At 42.7% G+C, this 21338-nt stretch overlaps 1 protein-coding gene across 3 annotated transcripts in view; it reads left to right on the top strand.

Annotated features, from left to right (window-relative positions):
* Window positions 1–21338, top strand: part of TRIP13 (thyroid hormone receptor interactor 13) — a 202918-nt gene that overhangs the window by 79802 nt on the left and 101778 nt on the right. For all 3 annotated transcript variants that reach the window (XM_075826882.1, XM_075826881.1, XM_075826883.1), the window contains exon 4: window positions 7980–8109. In XM_075826882.1, coding sequence (XP_075682997.1) covers window positions 7980–8109 — 130 coding nt within the window. The remainder of the gene's footprint in view (window positions 1–7979; window positions 8110–21338) is intronic.

Genomic DNA, 21338 nt, shown 5'->3' with positions numbered 1-21338 from the left:
GAAAGTTTGCTCCATCTAACACATTAATAACGCCACTCAATGAATGCTAACAAAAAAAACAAACCAAGCCATATGTACCCAGGAAGGCTACACTGTGATTTTGGCCATGATGGGAGTTGCATGACAAAAGGTCGCCTTGCTGCCCTGTGAGACCTGAACTAATGCAAATGAATGGAGTCTCAATGCGACCACAAGATCGACGTGACTGCAAATCGCAGTCGCAAAAAAAAAATCGAGCTCTGCTTATTTGCGACTGAGATTTACAGACACAGCAACCTGCACAACTCCCATCATGGCCAAAATCGCCGTGTAGATCCAGCCTAAGAACTGATTCACATATATGGACAGTGACGTTAGGGGCTATGAGATGCTGGAATCCCAGGCCAGAGCGTTGGCAAAGCTCTAGCTTGGGATTTCGCTCCTGGGGAAGCCCCTGATGTCACTATCCAGGCCCGGAATCCCCGGACCGATCGCAAATTAATGCTTGTTAGAAATATCAAATACAATTCCATGTAAATTTGCTAGATCTGATGGATTACAATTCATTTACTAGGATGACTCCCTGTGTGGTTCGAGAATGTTCTTCTGGAAGTCGCACTAAATCAATGGATGTCATTCTCAATGTTTTTCCCAAAAACATTGAAAAAATTTGTCTTCGTCTTGTGTAAACCAAGAAAGATTTTGGAGACCTTGACGGGTTTGCAAAGATTGTACGTGAATCAAACATTTTTGATACTTATGGTATGTGTTCCAGAAATTTCACAGAGGATTCATATATTTTTAACCAAATAAGGGGAAGTGTCTAAGAAAATATGCTTTGCCAACATTTTTTACTGATAATACAGCAGCATCTACATACTAAGTTGCCATTCCGCAAAAGAAAGCACACACAGGTTTCCAGCAAAAACTTGGGTAATTCTGGATTGCATTGTCCGACTTGTGGCTGCAATTTTGATGTTGCAAGCACACCTTTACCTGACGGTCACAGTAATGAGTTTGGCATAGATTAAAGGGATGCTGGATGCCAAACAGACCATGCACATACAATACACTCAAGCCAAAGATCCTAAGTCAAACGTTAAATTGCAATGTAGCAGGAGAAGGCCAAAACTGAAAAAAAAGTGCTTAGAATTTTTTGACCCAAATCCTGCATGCCAAGAGAAAATCAGTGCTTGTAATCGGGCCAGATCAATTCTCACAAATTGATTGTGACCCAAACATTATTGACATACACCGTCAGCCTGAGCTGGTTAATGTATCCTTTTAAAGGTGAATCTGAAATGGCTTTACCTGACGTTCTATTGTCTATACATCCACACCAAGTTTTTTGGCGGTATTCTCATTTCTGGAAAGTAACATCACTACTCCGATGGAGATTCCACTTTTCACATGTCTGATATTATTGGATCCACTACTGAGAGCGAGGATCACACAGTTGATCTTGAAAATTATCTTACAACTAAAGAATTACTCTCTAAGGGTAGGTTCACAGAGTTTTTTGCAGGCAGAAAATCTGCCTCAAAATTGCGTTTGGAATTTTGAGGCAGATTTTGCTCTGCCTGCACGCCGTATTTCACCCGCGGCCATTGAGCGCCGCGGGTAAAAAAAAACACCGCAAAATGCGCTTTCTCCGCCTCCCATTGATAATGGGAGGTCAGAGACGTAAACCCCCGAAGATAGGGCATGTCTCTTCTTTTTCCCGTGAGACGGTTTTCCGCTCTCGGGAAAAACGCCTCCGCTCCCCATTGAAATCAATGGAAAGCATTTTTTGCCGCGGTTTTCACATAAAAAAACTGTGTGATCATACCCTAAGAGCTTATGTGAGGTAAAGCAGACCACTGCTTTACATTCAGTGCTTGAAAACACTTTTATTGTGATTGAGAGTTGCCTCAACAAATTTATTATGCAAGTTATATGTAAATGTGGCCAGCCGTTGAAAATAATTGTGACAAAAAGTTGCCACTAACACTGCTATATACAGTGAAGGAAATAAGTATTTGATCCCTTGCTGATTTTGTAAGTTTGCCCACTTTCAAAGACATGAACAGTCTAGAATTTTTAGGCTAGGTTAATTTTACCAGTGAGAGATAGATTATATAAAAAAAAAAAAAAAAAGAAAATCACATTGTCAAAATTATATTTATTTGCATTGTGCACAGAGAAATAAGTATTTGATCCCTTTGGCAAACAAGACTTAATACTTGGTGGCAAAACCCTTGTTGGCAAGCACAGAAGTGAGACGTTTTTTGTAGTTGATGATGAGGTTTGCACACATGTTAGATGGAATTTTGGCCCACTCCTCTTTGCAGATCATCTGTAAATCATTAAGATTTCGAGGCTGTCGCTTGGCAACTCGGATCTTCAGCTCCCTCCATAAGTTTTCGATAGGATTAAGGTTTGGAGACTGGCTAGGCCACTCCATGACCTTAATGTGCTTCTTTTTGAGCCACTCCTTTGTTGCCTTGGCTGTATGTTTCGGGTCATTGTCGTGCTGGAAGACCCAGCCACGAGCCATTTTTAATGTCCTGGTGGAGGGAAGGAGGTTGTCACTCAGGATTTGACGGTACATGGCTCCATCCATTCTCCCATTGATGCGGTGAAGTAGTCCTGTGCCCTTAGCAGAGAAACACCCCCAAAAGATAATGTTTCCCCCTCCATGCTTGACAGTGGGGACGGTGTTCTTTGGGTCATAGGCAGCATTTATCTTCTTCCAAACACGGCGAGTTGAGTTAATGCCAAAGAGCTCAATTTTAGTCTCATCTGACCACAGCACCTTCTACCAATCACTTTCAGAATCATCCAGATGTTCATTTGCAAACTTCAGACGGGCCTGTACATGTGCCTTCTTGAGCAGGGGAACCTTGCGGGCACTGCAGGATTTTAATCCATTACGGCGTAATGTGTTACCAATGGTTTTCTTGGTGACTGTGGTCCCAGCTGCCTTGAGATCATTAACAAGTTCCCCCCGTGTAGTTTTCGGCTGAGCTCTCACCTTCCTCAGGATCAAGGATACCCCACGAGGTGAGATTTTGCATGGAGCCCCAGATCGATGTCGATTGACAGTCATTTTGTATGTCTTTCATTTTCTTACTATTGCACCAACAGTTGTCTCCTTCTCACCCAGCGTCTTACTTATGGTTTTGTAGCCCATTCCAGCCTTGTGCAGGTCTATGATCTTGTCCCTGACATCCTTAGAAAGCTCTTTGGTCTTGCCCATGTTTTAGAGGTTAGAGTCAGACTGATTAATTGAGTCTGTGGACAGGAGTCTTTTATACAGGTGACCATGTAAGACAGCTGTCTTTAATGCAGGCACCAAGTTGATTTGGAGCGTGTAACTGGTCTGGAGGAGGCTGAACTCTTAATGGTTGGTAGGGGATCAAATACTTATTTCTCTGTGCACAATGCAAATAAATATATATAATTTTGACAATGTGATTTTCTTTTTTTTTTTTTTTTTTTTTTTATATAATCTATCTTTCACTGATAAAATGAACCTAGCCTAAAAATTCTAGAATGTTCATGTCTTCGACAGTGGTCAAACTTACAAAATCAGCAAGGGATCAAATACTTATTTCCTCCACTGTATGTCCATTGGGCCAGTGGACATTATAATAGACTTGGAGAGTCAACCAAGAATCAACAGAAAACCACGGGGAAATTTGGTTCTGTCAATTGCAGTCCAGAGGGAACACCTACACTAAAATAAATCAATTCTTATTCCTGGCAGGCATAATATTTATTTTCCATACTACCTTTTATCGGTGTAAAAAAAAAAAAGAACGTATCTCTTTCCAAATATTGACCATTTGTTGGAAGTTGAACAAGAGAAAAAAATTCAGGCCCCTGACCAGTCACCTATGTGTGTGGCGGTTTATGGTCAATGTAACTCACCCGGCCATAACGCCGAATATTGTTGTTATACATTTCTGGACATAAACACTAACAAAGATTTTGAACTTTGATAATCTGCAAATTTGATCAGGCGTATCCTATGTTGGGCTCTAAAAAATTGCATGCAAAAAAGCCCTGGATTATTTGATTTCCAAGAAAGTAAATGTGGGTATCGTCTGCACCAACAGTCACATGGGATTCCGCAAGATGATAAAAGAAGAGTATCCAAATGTCAGCCACGAATTCGACTTCTGGCATGTGGCAAAATCCATTGAAAAAAAAACGACCTGTGATTGAGTGGCAGCATATGTGATGATAACTCATAGCTCCTGAAAAATAAATGGAACTCTATACTATACCATGTGGTAAATGTGCACTTGTGAGAGGATCCAAATTCAAACTACCTAAAATACCAGCATGATGATTTGTCAGCAGATGTTGAACTTCGTTGAATGTGGGAGAAAAAAAAAGTCTGGCTTACGAGGAAGTGAAAAAAAAAAGGCCCTGAATCCAAGATTACAGAAGGATTTGTTACTTCTATCCAACTTTTGTCATACAGGCTTTCTTGAAGTTTATCACCGTTCTCTACTTAAATATCGCACCAAATGGCAGCATTTTTTTCATAGATGGCTTGTATGCCAAGGCGTAGCCAGCTGGCATGGACCAGAACTTTAATTCAGCAAAAATACACGCTCTTGTCAACTGAGGAAGACAGAGTTGGTTCACCACACTTTAGCTTTGGGTACTCAAAAGCAGAGAGACACTGGTACGTACGTGCAGTATATGAGCTGTCCAATCAGATATTCCTTATGAAGAGGCAGCGGAAGTAGCCACTGGGAACCGGTATTTTGAGTGTTCAAGTCAAAAGGAATTCGTCTTCAGTAAAGAGACCAAGTAGAGAAATCTTGTTAGAAAGGCATCACTCTTGTTTCACAGTTCTGTAACTAGGAATTCCTTTCATGTAGTAGTACTAGGCTGGCTGACCCTTTGCAATCAGATTATTGTTGATTAGTTGTCACTTCCATTTACAACGTAGTAAAATTTGTTGGTTGTAGACATCTGTTTGCCATTTATTTTCTGTATGTTTTATACAGGCCGTTTTAGTCATTTCTATCTAACAGGTACCCTATACTGTAGTTCATCCGGAACTTTTGACTGGCCTATAAGGTTGCCCTTAAATATTGTGTTTCATACGCATCCATCATTGATAATGCTCTGTTTTAGGAATCCTTATTTTGCTTGAATTCAATAAAAGCAGACTTTAACATGGAATGACGCTGAATACTGTGATCATTGTTTACTGGGAGAGGCTGGGAGACCAAATGCATGTGATGACCAATCTTGATGTCATTATTTTGTTTTGAAAACACTGGATGCTATGGTTCTGATTCCCGAACTATTTCATTCGCTTTATACGAAAGAGATGGAGTTCCCGTGACAAATAATACAAAACATTGTAATAAGTATGTGATGTACAGTGATAGGAAAATAACATTCCATCAGGATATTCCAATAGAATGTGTATGAGATAATTCCTTTGCTTTCAAACACCAAAAGTGTATGTGGGCCAAACATTTGGAGTTGAAGTTTGTTCAGTTAAAAAGCTTGATCCTTAGGTACTTTGGTAGAAAAAAGCCTAAAAGCGTCTTTGTAACCTCTCCATTGTCAGTACACATGCGTTTGGTGAGATGGGTCAAGCGTGTATGCATGTGTAAGCTGTAGTCAGCCGATATAGCTGTAGATATATACAGTGAAGGAAATAAGTATTTGATCCCTTGCTGATTTTGTAAGTATGCCCACTGTCAAAGACATGAACAGTCTAGAATTTTTAGGCTAGGTTAAGTTTATCAGTGAGAGATAGATTTTTTGCAACTGCCGACCAATGACGTCCCAGATGTGCTCTATCGGATACAAGCCAGAAGACCATTAGGCCACGCAGGCTGCTTCCATTAGCATGAACAACATCCGTTGTCCTGTTTTAAAAAAACGGTTTCTGGGACACTTTGGAGAAATGGCCGTACTACTGGTTCCACAACCAAATCAATGTAACGCAGAGCTGTTAGTGTAGCTAAAATGAAGACTAGACGGGTCTGGTTACCGTACATTATGCCCTCCCACATCATATTCCTGGGATTAGGACCGGTGTGACGTTCCCTTGTGAAGGCCTCTTCATGGCATGATCTCCAGACCAATCTTCAGCTATCATTCCATTCGAGACACAAGCGGGACTCATCGCTGAAGAGAATAGACCTCCATTCCAGCCTCCAATGCCGTCTTGCTGTGCGTGTTCTCAATGGAACATCTGTAGAATGACGTCTGGCTCGTAGACCAGTGTTGTGCAAATGCCTACTGATGTCTTGTGTCGACACTGGTTGCCAGTCTAGGCTTGGGATATGTAGAGAAGAAACAATGGGCTGCACTCCTGAATGGAGTGTTCAGGTGCTGTAAGGGTTCGGGTTGCATACCCCGCAATTGGATGTACAAAGCATAAGCCTAGCGCTCAGTAGAAAGAATGTAGAAGTAGATTTTTCAAAATGCTTTATTTCAAGAGCTTTGTGTTTATTTTGTCAAGTAATTTTTTGGGGAAGTTTCGGCCTTTCTCACAATCTCTGTATAGGAGTAGAGTCTGATGTAGTGATGTGGCGCCTGCCTGACATCTTGGCCTAGGCATGTAGCGATCTATCGGAGTGATAAACCAACGTCTCTCAGTTCAGGGATTCTGTCCTACTCCGTTTGCATCGCACAATCATTCCACACCACTTGATCCGATTTTTGAGATTTCATGTCTCTAAAAAAACTTTGTGTTCAATCTGGCTTTTATGACCTCTTATATGCCACAGTTTGGAGCTAGGTGCTTGAAAATTTGATCATTTGCAGATCTTAGCGACATCTGCTGCTTCCTCGATCTGCATCACCTTACGGCTTGCCCTACTTGGTGTTGAAATTTCAATGTTGAGGAGTGTAGTGTAAGGATAGCCATGTATACAGTATATACTATAAGGACAGATCTGTACAGACCATATTGTATAGCTCAGGTGAGAGCAGGCACTGAAAAAATGCAGGCGGAGGGGGGGATGCTGGGAGAGTAGGTATTTATCCGAGTGCCTACAGATACATTATGAAACCAACTTCAGATACTTACCATGTCAGAGACATCTTCTCTACTCTATTAGTGGAATAAATGGCAAGTCCAAGATGTCAGATGCAAGAGACAACGGTGTTGCACAACTGTCTGTTTAGGGGCATGATGGGAACTATGGGAAGATTGAATATTGCATACAGTACTGGAGAGAAAAGATGTGGACTGTTGCACGGGGGAAAAAGCTGCAGCAAAGTTACTTTGAAGTAAAAAAAAAAAAAGTTTCCGATAGTTTTTTTTAAGTTTCCGATAGTTTTTTTAAGCATACTAAAGAGGGAGTGTAAGACCCTCAATTTACGTCTAATAGGCTCATAAAAAGAACATAGAAAGAAACAAAAGTATATATAAAAATATTGATGGAACACACCACTATAACTTATCTACCCAAAAGATCTACATAGGATTTAGTACGGGAAAAAGCCAAAGTATTTTTAACAGCAATAATTAATCCACTTTTCTTATAATTTGCTGAAGAAGCAAAAACATGGTGATATAATTTGTTTAACCCCTTGGTGACATGCCACGTACATGTACTGCCATTAACTAAAGGTGATGGAAACCGCTATCCTTTTATCTCTTTCTACACAGTGACCTCTGCACAGGTCACAGAGCATGCCTAGAAGATACTCCCATAGAATGAATTGAGTCCTCTCCAGCCTACAGGCTGCCTCCATAATTATGAACAGAAAATAGAATAGAAAAATCTACAATCATAAAATAAAAACATTAAAAAAAAGAATATGTATCAATCTGGTTTTGATTAGTAAAAAAAACAATTTAAAAAAAATGATAGGTAATACATTTACTTTTAAAGTTTATGTGTATTTCAAATATCATTTTGCATGTGTGCATGTTTTAATGCTGGAGGAATCTGCTTATTTTTACATTTTTTCCACATACAGTTCTAGTTGTTATATCTGACTTATCTTTTTTCTTTTTTTTATGTAAGCCTATTGACCTGGGAAAGTGCAATATATGTGTTCATGTATTTCAATTGAATGAAGAAGGACCAAGTGCAGAGAATTTGGAAGAAGAGAACGAGGAGCTTGTCGCAGCTAACCACTGGCTTCTACCTGCTGGTGAGAATTTGTTTTTCTTTTCTAAAATCTGTTCTATTTGCCTGCACCTCACACATTTGATACAAATTATTTTAAGTTCTCAATATATTAAAGCAAACTTATCATAACTTTTTTTCATTTATATCATTGGGGTACACCACACCATGGGTATGTTGCCCTGCCCCTTGGAGGCTGACACTGGACAAAGCAAAGTATTGGCTCCTCCTATGCAGGCAATACCCCTCCCACAAGCGCTATTCTAATCCGTTATAGCCCAGTGTCCATAGGAGGCAGACAGGACTTCATTTTTTTTTGTTTAATTCCTTTATTTTCTCTCCCTAAAGGTGGCAGCAGAAACAGGGGTCAGCCTCCTGTTCTCTCTCTCACCTTCTACTGTACATTTAGGATTTTTGGCACTGCTGGGCAGTCATGCTAGTCACTATTCCCTGAGGGTACCAGAAACCAGACAGGCTGCTGCTTCTCTTCTTCCTCCTACGTCGGTCACCCAGTCCTCCTACTAAACCTATGCTGGTATCCCCACCCTGAATCGGTCATTTATTGAAGGGGTCATCCTGAGTACACCTGAAGATGACGGACAGATGAGTATGAACTAACCGTCCTGTTGTCCCCTCATCTTCTTGTGTTTTTTTTATTTTCTGTCCTTTTAATCTCGCTGTGAGACTACTGCTGCCTCCTTCCCTCACCTCACCAAGGTGGGTCTACATTTTCTCCCCTTCTACTGGGTCTTACCTAAAGTTTCCTAGCACCATAAAAGGGTCCCTTTAGTACTTTTTACTGGGATAGTACCTTTTATTTGTTTTTTTCACACCCCCAGGAATTTCTTTATTTATTACACGTTCTACCGATAGGATCTCTCGAAACAATTATTCCACTCGGTGGTGGCTACGCATTTTGCTTGTTCACATTTTTAGACCAAGTTTCCAGCCTGCTGCCCTTTTCTCGGTGACGTCCGTTAAAGTGCTGTACCACCTGAGGGTGCCATAGGGGACTTATCCAGACTCTTGCAATCCACAGTTGCTGCCCTGAAGCATTTCCGCCTTCGTAGTCCGCTTAGGCTGGTCCCTTCACAGAGTATTTTATAAAGAGGACTTATTCCACCCCAAGGAGGTATCTTAAAGATCAATCTCCAGGAGATGAGGTCCATTTTCTCATTTGTTGCATTGGGGGACACAGACCGTGGGTATATGCTGTGGCCACCAGGAGGCTTGACATTCAAAATGTAAAAGTGGCCCCTCCTACAGGATATACCCTGCATATGGACACTGAGCTATTCGGTCTCCGCTTTGTGTCCGTAGGAGGCAGATACTCCTGCTAATGCACCAGAGTCTTTACCGTTATTTTATGTTAGTTTATTTTTTTATTATTTCTTTCCCTTGTTAGCTGGGAAACGGAGTTGACCTAGACCCACTGTTGTACCCTCTAAAGCAGGCGCATGGTGTCATACTACAAATGCGCTGTTGTCCACCTGCCTATTAAAACAAGTGGGACAAGAGCGTCCACTCCTGTCACCCACCAGCCTAAGGAGCACGTCTCACAACCACACCCACCTGTGTCTTGCCATACTTAATGGTGAACTACTCAAGAGGTTCTCCTGGTGCTCCTGCTAGTCACACAACTGGGAGTTGAAGAATGCAATGGAGGATGTAGACATGGGGAGGGTGAGTGTTACAACACCTGCTTCCCCCCCATCCTCTATTGTTACAACACCGACACTACTTGGGGTCTTCTAGACTCCACCCACTGGCCGCTACTTTTTCCAGGCTCTGCAGACCCTTGATGCTTAATAGGCACAATTTGTAGCCGGGCTGTAGTCGGAGGTGCCAACTTTTCTTTTTACTATAGGCGGCACCACTTTTTGCCAGCATGTAGTGGCAGTGTTTGAATTTCCGTCAGTGTGTGGTGTAACAAGTGGGTGAGGCTGGTCCTCTGCTCATCCAATAGCGTCCCAGCGAGCTTCTTAACTATCTCCCCATGGGGAATCAGTCTTCTCCGATTGGCCAGACATGTCCACATGACCGCTGTTGGCCAATCGCAGTGGTTCAGGGGAGTGACCTATCTTCCTTGCTCTGTCTCTCCTGCATTTGGATAGAGGCTGCTGGGGGGACAGAAGCTACTGACAGTGATTGCTGCATCTTTGCCTCAGGACGAGTATAAGACACTCTGAAACTGGGTAAGACCGACCCTTTTTCTTTTTTCTGGCAAGTGTCCTAGCCTCAGTGTCTGAGTTTTACTCACTGTACGGTATTTTTTCCTAGCAGAGCTGGGTGAAGGCAGTAGTTTATTGCTGTGTAGTACCGGAGTCGTTTTATTAATTTCTCTACCCCCACAGTTTTTTGTAAGTACCCACCTTATCTCTAATGTGTCCAAGTACGTATGTGAGGCTTCTTTTGACGCTGCCCGACTGGTAGCTCGGGCTTCGGCTTCTACCATTTCTATCCGCTGGACGACCTGGCAAAAGGCTAGGTTTGCAGATACTGCTTCCAAACGGTTCCTGACCGCGCTTCCTTTTTCAGGTTCCCGTCTCTTCGGGAACAGGTTGGACTAAATCATCTCATAGACTGGTGGCAAGAGCACCCACCTCCCTCAAACCAGGGTCAAGCAGACCAAGACCAGTCCTAGATTTTGATCCTTTCCTAGGTTCTCCAACACTCCGTCTTCCAGACAACTGTCCCAAAAGGCCAGAAATTATTTTAAGGCTTCCCCCTCCTGGCATCCCCAACCTCAGTCTGCCTGGGCTGAAGCCGGTAAATCCACTTTCGTCTGAAGGTGCTTCTGCTGGCTCTCTCATATTTCGGATGCCTGAGTTCAGGAAGCAGCATCCTCCGAATACAAAATTGAATTTGCCAGTCTTTCTCCAGAGCATTTCTTTTAGTCCGAATTCCTCAGTCCCCCTTTCAGGGCAGCCGCCTTTTTTCAACAATCGACTCTTTGCTCCTTCATGGAGTCATCATTTTAGTGCCCCTGTCCCAAAGGTTTCAGGGTTCTACTCCAACGTTTTTGTTGTACCAAAAAAGGACTGCTCGGTTTGGCCCATTCAGGACCTTTTAAGTGTCTCAACGCGCATGTCCGGGTCCGCCCTTTCCGCATGGACTCCCTTAAATCTGTCATCACTTCCATGGAATGGGGAGTCTCTTCCCTCAATGGACATCATGAATACATATTTGCACAACCCCATTTGACAGACTCGCCAGTGCTTCCTGCGCTTTGCAGTGCTGTCTCATCATTACTAATTTGTGACTCTTCCTTTCGGCCTGGCTACAGCACCTAGAGTCGGATCAGGGGGATGTCGGTCACCCCCTACCTGGATGGCATTTTGATCAAGTCTCCTTCCAGTGAGAACAACAAGACGGTTCTCTGGATCATTCTGGACACCTTGTGCTGTTTTAGTTGGATTATTAGATCTTGCCTGTTTCCTTCCTAGCAGATCGTGTTTCTGGGCATCTCTTTCGACACTTGATATGCGAGAGTGTTATTTTCTCCAGACAGACTACCTGTCCTTCAGGGTGGGATTTTCTTGTCGCAGAGTCAGACCTTACTCTAACACTGCATGAGGGTTTTTGGAACCATGGTGGCCTCGATTGAAACAATCTCCTTTGTGCATTTCCACACGGGGGCGATCCTTTCCTGGGGAACCATACTTTGAACTCCTTGGATCAACGTTTCCCTCTTCCCCTCACAGTCCGTTGATCGTTTCGGTGGTGGATATCCTCCCCGGCCGTTCTCCGTGGTCGCTCCTTCCATCCGCTGAACTAGCAGATTCTCCCCACGAATGCTGCAGGAATCCTCTCCCCATCAACCTGCCCGAGTTGAAAGCCGTCTTCTTTTGCCTGCTGCACTGGACATCCAGTGCGAAATGGACAATGTCACAGCTGTGGTTTATTGCCGTCACCAGGGCAGAACTCTCCGTGATGGACAAGGGTGTCGACCCTTTCTATCTTGTTCGGTCGCCTGTTGCCGATTAAATCTGATAAGACTTTTTTACAGGTGGTTGCTCATGTAGTTCCCCCTTATCCTCCGATTCCATTTTAGGATCTCAATTTTGGTTTTGGATGTCTTGCAGTTGGCTCCCTTCGAACCCCTGCAAGAAATCTCCTTTCGTCTTCTTTCCTGGAAAGTGTATTTTCTGGTTGCTATGACTTCCATTCGGATGGTTTCTGACTCTTCATTAGGACAAGGCGGCGTTCTGTGCCTTTTTTTGCCTGAGGTTGTTTCGGCCTTTTACATGAATGACAATGTTGTTTTACCGTCCTTTTGTCGATTTCCCAATCATCCGTCTGAGTGTTCTCTCCACAACCTGGATGTTGTTCGTACATTGCTGATTTTACCGAAGTCACTGCTTCCTTCCGAAAGTTGGATTTCTTGTTTATCCTCCCATAGGGTCCCAGGAAGTATTCGAATTACCATTTGCAAGAACTACCGGGTTCAGGGTAAGGTTCCCCCTTTTCGCATCACGGCCCACTCTAGCAGAGCAGTTGGGGCTTTTTGGGCTGCGCGCCATCATGGTCTTCCATGCACACTTTTGTCATGTTTTCATCAGGTGCACACCTTTGCCTCTGCAGTCGCTTCCCTGGGTCGCATGATCTTGCAGGCATCTCTGAAATATGTGGCCATGTCCCGAGTTCTGTTGCCGCCCCTGGTGACTGCTCTAGGACGTCCCATGGTCTGTGTCTCCCCATGGCAACTGTGAGTGCAATTTAGCATCCCACTACGCCTTGAGTTCCATCCAGCTCCAAATTAGTTGTTTGCAAATCAATTTATGAGTACGAGCAGCTCGGAGTAGCAAAAACACAGACACGTTACTGTATGAAAATGATTCTACTTTATTCTTATCAGCACGGATATTTATAGTCAGACAATAACAAAATAACAATAACAATTGAGTCAGAAAGTTTAGATATAGTTCCACAACTCAATTGGCTCTTAGAGGGGCCGTTTCCTCATCTTCCCTATTATTGCTGCGTAGTGTTTTGCACACGGCACTATGCCTTAAAGTCCCAGAGCACCTACCTTCTAATATAACTCACTTGTACAAACATATAAAGATATAAGTATATAAGGTATACAGTAGGTATAAAACACTTTGGAAAAATATATTTCCTTTCACATTTTGAAGCATTTTCATACAGTAACGTGTCTGTGTGTTTTTGCTACTCCGAGCTGCTCGTACTTATAAATTGATTTGCAAACAACTAATTTGGGGCTGGATGGAACTCAAGGCGTAGTGGGATGCTAAATTGCACTCACACAACGAATAAGAAAACAGGATTTTTTTAAGTACTCCTAGTAAAATGTATTCTCTTGTCCTGTTCATTGCGGGACAAGGTTTATATTTGGTTCATCGTGGTCAGTTTGAGGGATTCTCCTGTATTGTTTTGTCTTACCCTTTCTTACATTGTTTGTGCTTTTCCTGCTGCTTGCGGACAGACTGAATAGCTCAGTGTCTGTGGACAGGGTATATCCTGTGATATGGGCCATTTTTTTAACTCTTCGTATCATTCCTCCTATTGGCAACAGCATATACTATACCCACGGTCTGTGTCCCCAATGAACTGGACGAGAAAAAGATTCTACGGTGAGTAAAAATCCTGTTTTACTAGATCTCTCTCATTGGAACACTCTTCTTCAGGGCCATCCATTCAGTACTCAGACAGACGACTCGCAGAGTCTTCCCGAATCCCACATTGAGACAAGATCAAGTTCCACACTGTCAACCATCCACGTTCCAGGCGTGATTAACTGGGCCACAGATTTTCTTAAGTAGAGAGAGACTTGACCTGGGGTAGTAGTCTATCCTCAAGGAATTTTTTCTAAACGTTTGCGAAATGTGTGTGACTCCAAATGCTAACTATTCCTGTCTGAATCACAAGGTTCCCGCCTAGTAGCCAGAGCTCACGATCCACTTGCTTTCGTATGTGGTGGATTCTCCTTGCACGTTTTTCCTTTGGTGCGAGGAGCGCAGCTTACACCTGCATGTGTTCCACTGCCAGGAATCTGTCCTTCCTCCAATCTGGTTTAAAGCAAGGACTTTGTATTGATTCCATAAAAGGCTAAATTTCGTCACTTTCCATTCTCTTCCATCGTACTCTAGTCTTCCGCTCATTGCACCCGCCGTCCCATTGCTCCCTGAATGTGAATTTGGTCCTGAAAGCTCTTCAGGTCCCCCCCCCCCCCTTTTGAACCTCTTTCTGAGGCATCTATAAGGGTCTTTTTCCGCAAGGTTGCATTTCTTGGGGCCATTACTTCCATCCGGAGAGTCTTAGAGTTCGCTTCTCTGTCTGGCAAATCTCCTTTCCTCATGCTTCAGAAGGACAAGGTGGTTTTACAGACTATCCTTCCATTCCACCTGAAAGTGGTCTCTGCCTTCCACATAAATAGGGACATAGTTTTACCTTCCTTCTGTCCAGCTCCTTCATATCCTTTTCAGCGTTCGCTAAAAAGGTATTTTCATTTTTCAACCTCTGGGACTGCTTTAGGGCGTCCTATGGTGTCTCCCAATGATATTATAGAGCAAATTTAATTTCTGTAATTACCGTAGAATCTTTCTCTCATTGGGGGACACAAATCCTACACTTTGTGTTTTCCTCCTGTACCAGGGCCCTATATGTTTTTTTTCTTTGTTCAGTTTTTTCCTGGGAACAGGATACGTTGTTTTCTCTGCTCCATGTGAGCTTTCTTTATTCCTGCTTTTCTACAAACTGATTATCCTAGTGCTTGTGGGAGGAATGGTAGTTTTACTTAGCAAGGGCCAAAACTTTTTTTTCATATCTAATGTCAGCCTCCTAGTGGCAGGGCTATATACCCATGGTGTTGTGGCCCCCAATGACTCAGAGTAGGATTTTACAGTGTGTATTCACATACATCACTGATTCATGCAAATTGGAATTTTATATTCAAAACTTTATTATATATCTTATTAGGGTGAAGGTCGATCTTGCTTACATTCCAAAAGCCTGTAGTTCCTTTTTTGCTGAGGCAGGGGGTGGGGGGGGGGGGGGGAGCTGCTGCAGTACTGTATCTGTCCTCAGTGTCTGTATGAGACTCATGCTGTGAGAGGCGAGCATTAGGGGCAAACGTCTGAGGCTTAGAGCAATTATCACTTCCCACTCAGCACAGTTAACCGCTGCGTCCAATTTTGACCTTCCTGACAGCCTCATTTTTCAAATATGACGTGTAACTTTATGTGGTAATAACTTTGGAATGCTTTCACCTTTTCAAGCGATTCTGAGACGGTTTCTCATGACACATTGGACTTTGTTAATGGTAAAATTTGGTCGATACATTCAGTATTTAATTGTGAAAAACACCAAAATGTAGCGCAAAACTTCAAACATTAGCATTTTTCTAAATTTAAATGTATCTGCTTGTAAGACAGATAGTAATATCACACAATACAGTTGCTAGTCAACATCCACCATAAGTCTACTTTAGATTAGTATCGTGTTTTTTGAACATGATTTTTATTTCCAAAGGCTATTTTTTTCAGGGACCTGTTCAGTTCTGCAGTGGCTTTGAGTGGCCCATACTTTACAAACCCCCATATATCACCCATTTTAAAAACTGCACTCTCAAAGTATTCAAAACCGCATTTAGAAATTTTCTTAAAGGGAAAGTGTCTGAAATTAAACTTTTTTTTTTTTTAAGTAAGTTACTTATTTCTATTATACTTCTTTCGTTTTTTGCTGTATTTTTTTTTTCTTCCGTGTGGTGGAAACTATTAAAAGTTAAATAATAATTTGACATGTTATCCTCTGTCGGCCACCAGAGGGAGCACTTCCCAGAATTACAGCAAGGTGAATAAGGCAAAGCATCCTGACTCACAGCTGCCATAAATGTGGGAGAGGATCTTAGCCCCCCTCCCTATTTTTGGCTACAAGCCAGGAAAAGGTGTCTTCAAATTGCTACGCATTGTCCGGCTGCCATTTTGGGAGTGATTGTACAAATGGCAGCTGGCAGAAGCTATAGGACACACCAAAAGGCTACGGGTATGTTCACACGCTTACTAAAAAACAGTCTGAAAATACAGAGCTGTTTTCAAGGGAAAACCGCTCCTGAATTTCAGTCGCTTTTTAATCCAACTCGCATTTTTCACGGCCGTTTTTGGAGCTTTTTTTCTATAGTCAATGAAAAACGGCTCCAAACGTCCCAAGAAGTGACATGCGCTTATTTTTCGCGGGCGTCTTTTTACGTGCCGTTTTTTGAAAATGAGGTGTAAAAAAACGCCCCGTCGGAACAGAACGCCGTGTTTCCCATTTAAATCAATAGGCAGATGTTTGTAGGCGTTCTGCTTCCGATTTTTAAACGTCCCGAAAAACGTCTGAAAACACTCCCTTTTGGTCTGGTCACACGGCTTTTTTTCGGACGTTTTTCGGGTCATAAAAAAAACGGAAGCAGAACGCCTACAAACATCTGCCCATTGATTTCATTGGGAAATACGGCGTTCTGTTCCAACGTGGAGTTGCTAAAAAAAAAAGTCTGAAAACCAGGAGCAGTTTTTCTTTGAAAACAGCTCCGTATTTTCAGGCGTTTTTGATTTTTGTGTGTGCACATACCCGAAGAATGATGAAAATGAAGTGAATGACTTTTCAGTTGACAGGTTCACACTGCGTGTATTTGACACGTTTTTTTGGTGCATATCACGTGGCAAAAACCGCATTAAAAAAACGCTTGATTATGACTTTCATGTACATAATTGGTAAAGTGCACTGTTAGTACATACAACAAGCTTTTTTATACACGCGTTATTAAAAAACTTGTGTAAATAAAGAAGTGTCGATTAAATTCCTTTGCACGTAAAACGTGACAAATGTTCCCATAGTCAATGGGAGTCCTACTTATGCATCAAAAAGTGCACACAAAATGCGTAAAAAAACACGCGTAAAAAGGGTCAAACGCTTGATTAAGCAATGTCTCCTGAGTATGGTAATACCCCATATGTGGTTATAAACGGATGTTTGGACATATGGGAGGGTTCAGAAGAAAAGGAGTAGTATTTGACTTTTGGAGCGTAGACTTTGCTGGAATGGTTTGTGGACGCCGTGTCGCATTTGCAAAAAATATTGACCCCATTTTAGAAACTACATCCTTAAATGCATTTATCAAGGGTTGTAGTGAGCATTTAGACCCCACAGGTGTGTTTCAGAAATTAATACGCAGTGGATGACGCAAAGTGAAAATTGAAATTTTTACACTATGCCATTTCACCGCTCAATATGTTGTGCCCAGCTTGTGCCACTGGAGAATCTTACCCCATAAATTCTTAAGCAGGTTTTTCTGGGTATGACAATGCCATGCATGCGTATATAAACTGCTGTTTGGGCACACTGTAGGGGTTAGAAGGAAAGGAGCGCCATATGGAGCGTGGATTTTGCTTGGTAGTATTTCTGATTATATTTGACTGGTATTTCAGTTTATAATGTGGGGGCATATATAATCTGTGCGGAGTACTTCAGGGTTTAATAATGTAGTATTCTAATGGGGTAAATAATAAAACTATCCATAGATGTGTGGTACGCTGTGAAGCAATTCATTATGCACAGGCCAGTGTCGCACTGATAAACCGTATTCTTTCTTATCCCCTTTTTGTAACACTCCGCACGTTTTGGGGACTTTTCCTCCTTTGTAGTTTGGGAAATTTAGCTGGAAAAGTGTTGCCCTGGTGAAATATATGGGCACCCTAACTTCCAGCAAATGTGCTATGTCCTTTCCCTCCTGGTTCTCAAATACTAGGCCCTGAAATTGAAGGAATGTTCCCCTCCGGCCTGCACATCGGGATGTTTTTTCATCACCGCATTACTAGAGCCATAACTTTTTTATTTTTCGGTTGATGGAGCTGTGTGAGGGCTTGTTTTTTGTGAGACAAGCTGTAGATTTTATTGGTAACATTTTGGGACACATACAATTTTTTGATTACTTTTTGTTTATTTTTTTGGAAGAGGAAATGACCAAAGACAAGCAATTCTGGAATTGTTTTTTATTGGGGGTTTTTGCGGCGTTCACCGTGGGCCATGAATTACACGTTAACTTTATCAATTACCCCAATACCACCGTGCGGTGTTAAATGACATAATAGTTTTAGTTTTGGTCGTTACAGATGCGGCGATACCAATTATATATAGTTTTATTTCTTTTTCGTGTTTTTTGCAATAATAAAAGACAATTTTGCGTTTTTTAACTTGAAAGTTATAGTTCGTTTTTTTTTTTGTTTTTTTTACAATACTTTTATTCATTTATTTTTATTGTCTCACTAGGGCATTTTAAGGCCCACACCTCTGGTAGCTATTCTAATACAGTGCACTAGATACGTACTGCAGTGTATTAGAGCTGTCAGTCATACACTGACAGCGAGCCCATGTGGTTCTGAGCCCGCACTATCACCGCGTCGTAATTGTACGGCGCTTAGCGGGGACCCCTTCCCGACAGCGCCGTATTTATTCGGGAAGTGCTTAAGGAGAAAATTTACATTTACAAAAATAATGCAGAGGGGAGAAAAAGAGTAACAATATGCAAGTTGGGTGAGTTCCGGTTTGACGATGTGAGCGTGTGACAAGCCCGCTCCTCCAGTCCTCGCTCTCTGCTCCCGGCCTTCAGGTCCCAGTGCTCCGTTTCTGGTGGCTATTGTCCTTCGCCTCCTGGTTGCCTGACTGCCTCTCCTTGGTCCTGTTGAGCGTGGGCTTAATGTGGCCCTGGTCTCCTGATACCTTGATCTCTTGGAGGCCGCTGCACGTGATATTGAAAACAGCGCTCCCAATAATTGTTATAGCTGTGGCCGCGAACCGCCGCTGCTCACCTCCGTCGGAGGTCCCCGACTCTTGCCACTTGCCAGCGTCTCCCTCCTAGGAGACGCCAGCTCGTTCGGCCATGCTGCCCTGCACTGTCCGTTAGGGTGTGCGAGCGCTCATCCACGGCCTTAAAGGATCAGCGCGCGTGCTTACTAAAAATTCCTTATCCAATCCCCATATCACCCTGGACTATCAAAAGGGCTCCTCCCTTACATTCCTTGCCTGTGTTGTTGTCTACCCATGTTAGTTCTGCAAATGGTCCCTTAGTTGTATCCTGCTCCCAGTGTTCCCGTGCCATGCTACCTGTATCCTGTTCTGTGTTTTGTTCCTGTGCCTTATCTAGTGTTGGAGTCGTGTTGTGTCATCTGCCACGCCTGGTATCATCCACCACGTCTGGCATCACCTGCCACATCAAGCTCAATCCGTGCCATAGCCTCTGCTACTGTCTGCACCCTTACAGGTACCTTTGTGCTAGGACTTTGCATATACTTTGTATAGGCTGTGATTTGACCAGCTGCCACTCAGCTACAGCTGATCGGCCTTGTGGGTCCACATTAGGGCTGGGCAATTAATGGAAATCAAAATTCAGCACAATTAATCGACGTCCTCTTGCAAATTTCGGTTTTATCAATTATTTTTTCTAGGTTTAAACTGTATCTGCATCTTCAGGACGCAGATACAGTTAAAACCAATGGTAGAGTAGGCGACCGTAAGGTCCTTGCTCTACCACTATGTATCGCTGAACGCGAGGTAGTGACGACATCGCGCCTGTCTGCGCCGTGCTGCACAGACCAGAGGAGCAGAGGGAACTCCTCCGCTCGTCATTGGTATGGGGTTAGGTGAGTATGTACAGTAGATTATTATTTTTATCAGGGACTAGTGGGAGCAGCTTTGGGGGCATTATACTGTGTAAAGCAATATGGGGGCAATATACTGTGTGGGGGCAGTGTCAGGTGGTATATTATATACAGTAGTATACAGCAGGCTCTGAGAATAAATGATAATTCAATAGTGTAGCATGCAAATAAAGTATGTGGCTTAAATAAGCGTTCATTAGTTGTAATCGAGGTTACATGTTCGATTAATCGTGATTTTTATTTAGGTCATAATTGCTCGGCCATAGTCCACATACCCCGAGATTGTTACATTAATATTGCATTAAAACAATTCTGTTAATAATCCATGAAAACAGCGCTCCTGTCAATACTGCACTAAAACAGCGCTCCTGTCAATACTGCACTAAAACAGCGCCTGTCAATACTGCACTAAAACCGCGCACCTGTCAATACTGCACTAAAACAGCAGTCCTGTCAATACTGCACTAAAACAGCGCTCCTGTCAATACTGCATTAAAACAGCGCTCCTGTCAATACTGCATTAAAACAGCGCTCCTGTCAATACTTCACTAAAACAGCGCTCCTGTCAATACTGCATTAAAACAGCGCTCCTGTCAATACTGCACTAAAACAGCGCTCCTGTCAATACTGCACTAAAACAGCGCTCCTGTCAATACTGCACTAAAACAGCGCTCCTGTCAATACTGCACTAAAACAGCGCTCCTGTCAATACTGCACTAAAACAGCGCTCCTGTCAATACTGCACTAAAACAGCGCTCCTGTCAATACTGCACTAAAACAGCGCTCCTGTCAATACTGCACTAAAACAGCGCTCCTGTCAATACTGCATTAAAACAGCGCTCCTGTCAATACTGCATTAAAACAGCGCTCCTGTCAATACTGCATTAAAACAGCGCTCCTGTCAATACTGCATTAAAACAGCGCTCCTGTCAATACTGCATTAAAACAGCGCTCCTGTCAATACTGCATTAAAACAGCGCTCCTGTCAATGCTGCATTAAAACAGCGCTCCTGTCAATACTGCACTAAAACAGCGCTCATGTGAATACTGCATAAAAACAGTGCCCCTGTGAATACTACATGAAAACCGCGTTCCTATGAATACTGCATTCCACTGCTCTCCCTCCCTCCAGGGTCTCATACAACACCAATATTAGTCAAATTTCTCTACTTTGATAGATCTTCAGATCTGGGGATGGCAAGGTCACCAGACTTACCCTATAATGATTCTAAAATGTCCTGATTTTTCTGCAACTATGCAGAAGTTTTGACAAGGTTTTAAAAACATTACGAAACACCTGAGGCAGGCTGAATTGAAATATGCGATGCTCTATCCCGCAATGTTGAAGGTGATCTTTAAAGACCAAACTAATATTTGTATCCGCAGCAGAAGCCGCAGTTTGGTTAGATACTATAGGGATTTATCTAAAAAGCATTATATGCTTGAACAGGAGTAATACTGTTAATATTGTAAAATTGATTCCAAGGGTGGGTAGATGGGGATAGTCGTTAGTTGAGGGATCTGCAGCAGAGGAGTTTCTATTCTCTGGAGGATGCGGGTTGGGGGGGGGGGGGGTGTTGGTTACTGTGGGCTG

This window comes from Rhinoderma darwinii, chromosome 5 (genome assembly GCF_050947455.1).
Source record: "Rhinoderma darwinii isolate aRhiDar2 chromosome 5, aRhiDar2.hap1, whole genome shotgun sequence".
In the NCBI taxonomy this organism is placed as follows: domain Eukaryota; kingdom Metazoa; phylum Chordata; class Amphibia; order Anura; family Rhinodermatidae; genus Rhinoderma; species Rhinoderma darwinii.
This window is presented reverse-complemented; position numbering and strand designations above follow the sequence as displayed.